At 36.1% G+C, this 6,384-nt stretch overlaps 1 protein-coding gene across 1 annotated transcript; it reads right to left on the minus strand.

Moving 5' to 3' along the window:
• Window positions 1-1,633: 1,633 nt before the first annotated feature.
• Window positions 1,634-3,721, minus strand: LOC143610171 (phenylacetaldehyde reductase-like). Its single transcript, XM_077084720.1, has 5 exons — window positions 3,513-3,721; window positions 2,390-2,748; window positions 2,157-2,322; window positions 1,880-2,066; window positions 1,634-1,796 (listed from the first exon to the last, which is right to left on the minus strand). Exons 1-5 carry the CDS (start codon window positions 3,628-3,630, stop codon window positions 1,649-1,651), a joined length of 978 nt encoding a protein of 325 aa, XP_076940835.1. The 5' UTR covers window positions 3,631-3,721; the 3' UTR covers window positions 1,634-1,648.
• Window positions 3,722-6,384: the final 2,663 nt, after the last annotated feature.

Raw genomic sequence — 6,384 nt, forward strand, 5'->3', positions numbered from 1 at the left:
TTTTAAACATCCCACCACGTCTTCAAACCTAACAGTTTTGAGATCCAAAGTTTGTTCAAGAGAAGCAACAATCTGAATAAACTTACTTCAGGGGTAGACTTTTAAGGAACTTCTTAACCATCTTAGTTTCTTCAATCACCTCCCCTAAACGTGCCTCCTTCTACGCTATACCCAAGAGTTTCGTCATCTTTCATCCTCAAACCATCAAACTCGGTCACGAGGGTTTGCAATATTGCCTCCTTAACCCGATCAGCCACAGATTACACGTTTTAATCGCGTTCCAAATTTACTTGGCCGACTCTAGATTACCCACATGCAAGATTGTCGCTTCCGGGATCGACTGATAAATCAACGTAATCACGATGTTGTTCTTATCAGCATCAGTCCTGGATCAATGATATCCCAAACTTTATGCATGTTAAGGAGTACCTTCATCCGAGTAGCTCATGCCGTATAATTGGTAGAGGTAAGCATGGGACTTTGGTACGCATTCGTACGTGTCCCCGCTCCCACCACTCGTCTTTGTTGTTTCTTTATCACCCATCGTATTTCGTCAAACTCTGAACAAAAAAACTAGTTGAAAGAGTTAAACCACAATGTTTATTCTTTTTTTTTCTCCTCGTCACGTCTGTGCAAAAAGAAAATATTGTATCTTTGACTTTTTAATCACAAACCTACTTACTGTAGCTGACTTGGAGGTGCGGGTAATTCAATATTGAATTCTTTAACAACTCTTTGCACAATATAATTCTGATTCAACGCACGTTAATGCACGAACTCGATCGTCGGTCTTCAATTGCTTCGCGCCGATCATGACTTTGATCAAACGTGTTTTAGAACAAAAAGAACTCTGATACCAATTCAAGAACAAATTGATAACTAGAAACACAAACGAGCACACGATATTTATAGTAAACCTCTCGTATTATTATAATCAAGAAATTAGCTCAAAACTTGACTACAATTTATAGGGTGAACCAACTTGGCCAAAAATTAATTGTTACCGAATATAATAAACCCTAATTGTGATCCCTTAAACTCATTACAACACTAATGAATTACACGGGCTCAATAAATCCAACCCGGTCATCTAGCTACACGTGACGGGCATATATTAATGGAAATTTCTAACATTGGCTACTTGAGTGAAAATGTTGTGTCATCTTTTTGTAAAGATTTGTACTATTATACTGACCTTCCCATATATATCTTTTAGTTTTTATGAAAGTAACAAGATACGGATGCATTCATTCTTTGTATTTTATAATTCTTTGCATAAATAGTTCCAACGTTTTCAACTTCAAACACAAACAGAAGCGTTTGCTAATAAAATAACATCAAGCGATAACCCGTTTGATTCGATACACTACGATGGGATGAAACTAAGATACAATATTTGATCATCTAAGAACATACCGATGCTTGAGGTCATCGAGTGATATGAAAGGTGTACATGAACCATTTGGGTTAGTTTTCATTATTATGCACCAATATTACACATAAACAATGACTCCAAATCATTATTCTCATACAAACCCATTAACATCATTTCGTGGTTTAGAAGCTCAAAACGAACTTATGTCACCATAACCGAATCGAGCCCATTATTATCTTCAAACAAACCCATGCACACACATTATCTGGTGTTCTAGAAGCTTAGCAAGCTCTTCTCCTTGAGGCTTTCAACAGTATCCTTGATGCTTACATCCAATGGAGTAAAAGTAACGCCTAGACTTTCCGCCTTTGCACTTGATATATTGTAAGGTACTGGTTCAACACCCTCCCCATCTTTATACCTATCAACATTTAACGAAACAAGAAAATCTAGTTTAATAGAAGTCAATATGGTCAAACAGTTAAAATGTTGTTCATGTGTTACCTTTCAGAATGTCCAAGACTCGGGTACAGTTTATCTACAATCTTCAAAATCTCTAGAGACCGAACCACTTTACCAACCATGCAGTATCTGCCATTAGCTTCCGGGTTCTCAAAAGCCAAAATATGTGCAGTAGCAACATCTCTCACATCAACAAGTCTATAAATTCCGTCCGGAAACACATCTTTTCCTGAAATAAAATAATAACTTCTTACACACAACATAAACCTCAAATATTCATGCATATAAATATAAACATTAGCTGTAATTAACAAATTACCATCTTTAATCAATCCCAGAATGCCCTCAGAAGTAAGGTTGAGAGTTGGCTGTAAGATGGGACCGATCACAAATCCAGGATTTATAGCTACCAACTCCAACCCGTTCTCTTTTGCAAACTTAACAGCAGCATCCTCGGCCAGGGTCTTCGAAAGATGATACCACAACTGAAAGAAAACACAAAATGTTCGATTAATTACGGCATTTCGTAGCTGATTTGAAATAAAAGTGTACCTTTGTCTGTTCACAAGTAACTGGATCTGAAAACCAGGTTTCATCCACCACAACACCAACAGGAATTTTGACACTGAGCATAACTGAAGCCAATGAAGAAGTCAACACCACTTTCTTGAGAGATTGGACTTTTGCAGCTGATTTAAGAACATTCAGTGTCCCTTTAACTGCAGGATCGATCAGTTGCGCGTTTGGGTCATCAACTGAAAATAGAACAGGAGATGCGGTGTGAAAGAGACAAACGCAGCCGCTAACTGCAGCATCAAAAGATCCATCTACACTTAAGTTAGCTTCAAACAAAGATAGTCTTTCCTTAGCTCCATCAAGAGCAAGAAGATGCTCTGTCTTTTTTGGATCATCTGTAAACATATTTAAAAGAAGTAAACAAAAAGATATAGAACATGCAAAAGTTAGATTGATCATATAGCTTAAATCATAAACTAGCCAAGCAGCTCGAGATTGGATCGCTAAAAAGCTTAAACGATCCAAGCCATTCCCAAGCCTCAATTAAGCTTGTTTAGGAATCGAGCCTGAGCTTGAGTCTTGTATGTGAAGCTCGTTTACCCTCGTCAAGCCTTAACGAACCTTATATATTTTTAAGTTTTACCTCTTTCGGATTTCTATGTATTAATACCACATAGACAATTGAGCTCCACACTACTAGAAAACAAATCAAAATAGTTTGTGTAGGAAAGTTGTAGGAATTTTACAACCAAATGTTTTTGTAGTAATTTTGTAAGAAAAGTTGTTGAAAAACATGTGCTTTTCCAACGTAACTTTTTTGTTGGAAAACTGTTAGAAACTTGATTTTCCAACAAATTTCCTACGAATTCAGTTGTAGAAAAACATCTCTTTTTCTAGTAGTGTCAGCGGAGGCTTGGCTCGTTTAAGATGCTACACAAGCTTGAGCCGAGCTTAGGCTCATTTAATTTAAGATCTTCCTCAAAAATATGTTAAAATAATTAAAAACATAAAAGAAATTAATAAATAAATAATAAATAAGCCGAGCCCAGAAAAAACAACGCTTCCAATTTGAGCAAGAAGTCAAACTACACCCTCCTTTTAAGACTGAAATTTATACTAAATCAACACAATTATGTGGAATCAAGAGGGAAGGACATACTGAGTGATCGGACAGTAGCATGAATGGTGTAGCCACGATCAAGCAAGAGTTTAACGAGCCATGAAGCTATGTAACCTGAAGCCCCTGTAACACAAACCACCTTTCCTTCTCCACTCATCTTTTCTGAATCAGTTAGGAGTTGATGGATAAGTTGGTGGTCTGTCGCATTTGATTGAAACCATACCAGAAAAGCATATTATAAGATTATGTTATTTTGAATTTTTGACTTTTAATATACTTTATGTCTTTTCTAATAAAAATATGCTTTATATACAGTAGTGCACATATGTGGGACAGATCCTTCTTATTCTTTTTGTTTTATTGTTTGTTTTTTAGATTCTTGCTAGTGGTTTCTTTCGTTTTTTATGAAACTTCGTCGTTTAAAAAAAAGTACATTTTGTGTTCATTTCGAACCAGTTTTAGGTTGGAAACTGCGAAATCCGTTTTCAACAACGATTATGGTAAAAAAAATTGTTTATTTGACTCACTTTACACTTTATTTATTATTAATATTATTATTTTTAATCTTTCCTCTATTGATCTATTATGGATGTGTTGTTGGGTCTAAAAATGTATTGACTTGTTAGATGAACAAGTGTAATAACATTCATAGAAACATTAATGTAAGTTGGTGGTCTGTCGCATTTGATTGAAACCATACCAGAAAAGCATATTATAAGATTATGTTATTTTGAATTTTTGACTTTTAATATACTTTATGTCTTTTCTAATAAAAATATGCTTTATATACAGTAGTGCACATATGTGGGACAGATCCTTCTTATTCTTTTTGTTTTATTGTTTGTTTTTTAGATTCTTGCTAGTGGTTTCTTTCGTTTTTTATGAAACTTCGTCGTTTAAAAAAAAGTACATTTTGTGTTCATTTCGAACCAGTTTTAGGTTGGAAACTGCGAAATCCGTTTTCAACAACGATTATGGTAAAAAAAATTGTTTATTTGACTCACTTTACACTTTATTTATTATTAATATTATTATTTTTAATCTTTCCTCTATTGATCTATTATAGATATGTTGTTGGGTCTAAAAATGTATTGACTTGTTAGATGAACAAGTGTAATAACATTCATAGAAACATTAATGTAACCATGTACACAGAACTAAGTTGCAGCTATCACTGCAATACAACTTACTGAATCGGGTTACTAGCGGAGAATCAAGTTAGGGGGTGTTTTAAAGAATTTCTTAGAATCTTGTTTAGTGTTTTCATTCATGCCTCAAACGTAAATACCAAAGGTATATATGTGAATACAAAACAATAAATAAGGAAAATATATTAAATAATCTCATTCTATACTCCCCCGCAAGTTGGAGCATGGAGATCACAAATGCCCAACTTGTCGAGTAAAAACCGCAACTGTTTAGCACCAAGAGCCTTCGTGAGCAAGTCAGCAATCTGCTATTTGGTATCAATGTATAACGGCTCAATATCCTTTGACTCCACACGTTCTCTAACGAAATAACAATCCATTTCAACATGCTTCGTGCGTTCATGAAAAACTGGATTATTTGCTATATGTTTGACAGCTACATTATCACAAAATAATTGTGCCGGGCCGGTTTGGGAGACATCCAAATATTTCAAAAGCCATCAAACCCATAAAACTTCACTGACTGTTGATGCCATAGCCCAGTATTCAGCTTCAGCGAAAGACTTGGATACAACAGATTGCCTTTTCGATTTCCAAGAAATAGGAGCCCCTCCTAGAAGTAAAACATAACCGGTTCGTGGTCGTCTTGTATCTTGACAACCATGCCAATCGAAATAGGTATACCCAATGAGATTCATCCCACCACTATTTGGAAGTAAAATACCTTGACTAGGAGTGGACTTCAAGTATCTGAGAACTCTTGTAGTTGCTTCCATATGATTCTGCCGAGGATCTGCAACGAATTGACTTAGAACGCTGACAAAATAAGTGATGTCAGGTCTGGTGGCTTGTAAATAAGGAAGCCGACCCACTAACCATCGATAATGGCCAGCATCAACACGCACTTCTTCATCGTCTTTACCAATTTGGTGTCCCGTGTCATAGGAAAATCACTTGGTTTACAACCCAACATACCACTATCTAGAGGTGCACAAATCGGTTTTTTTTAAAAAAACCGGTTCGGTTATTAACCGGACCGGTTTTTTTGGCCCGGAAAAAAACCGGTTCGGTTAATAACCGGACCGGTTAATAACCGGTTTTTGTATCTGAAAACCCTAACCGGTCTAACCGGTTAGGACCGGTTTAGAAACCGGTTAGAACCGGTTAATAAACCGGTTTTTTTATTAACCGGTTTTTTAATAACCGGTTTTTTTTTTTTTTTTTTTTTTAAATAACCATTATTTTTTCACAGTATAAACAAACCGGTAACTACAAGGCAAACCGGTAACTACAAGGCAAAACGGACTGACTCCATTCTTTGCTTTCGTTGTTAGGGTTCTTTGCTTGGAAGATTAAAAACACATAACTTTCATTTATAGCTTTTACATTAAAAATACAAACATTAAATCGTTATCGCATATTCGTAACTCAAAAATACAAACATTAAAGAATGCTTAGACACGATTACATTAACAACTTGCTGTTTCTTACTCATTATTTGCCTCCATGTTTGCTGTTTCTTTAACTAATTTTCTTCGCTACCCGATCCCGAGCTATTCCTTAGGTAATCGTCGTACGCGGCTTCTTCATCGGTCATTGGTTGAGTGTGTCCTTGATTGACCTCGTCTTCATACAAGCCCGCCTCATAGTCCATTTCCCCCTCGAGTGAGCGTTGATGTTGTGCCCTATCTAAAGAGTCCAAGTAATCCTTGTAGCAAATCGACATCTCTACAGCTGGTGGAGTGAGTCGAGTCCTCCTAATC

The sequence above is a fragment of the Bidens hawaiensis genome, unplaced genomic scaffold, assembly GCF_021521415.1.
Source record: "Bidens hawaiensis isolate Kalapana, Puna unplaced genomic scaffold, B.hawaiensis_p1.1 tig00024830_1, whole genome shotgun sequence".
In the NCBI taxonomy this organism is placed as follows: domain Eukaryota; kingdom Viridiplantae; phylum Streptophyta; class Magnoliopsida; order Asterales; family Asteraceae; genus Bidens; species Bidens hawaiensis.

Bases quoted from the DNA above. Each gene is read 5' to 3' on its own strand.
- LOC143610171 (XM_077084720.1), bottom strand. From the start codon at position 3,630: ATGAGTGGAGAAGGAAAGGTGGTTTGTGTTACAGGGGCTTCAGGTTAC. The intron at 2,749-3,512 runs GTATGTCCTTCC...ATATGTTTACAG, and splicing joins TGCTACTGTCCGATCACTCA to ATGATCCAAAAAAGACAGAG. The intron at 2,067-2,156 runs GTAATTTGTTAA...ATTTTATTTCAG, and splicing joins TCTGGGATTGATTAAAGATG to GAAAAGATGTGTTTCCGGAC.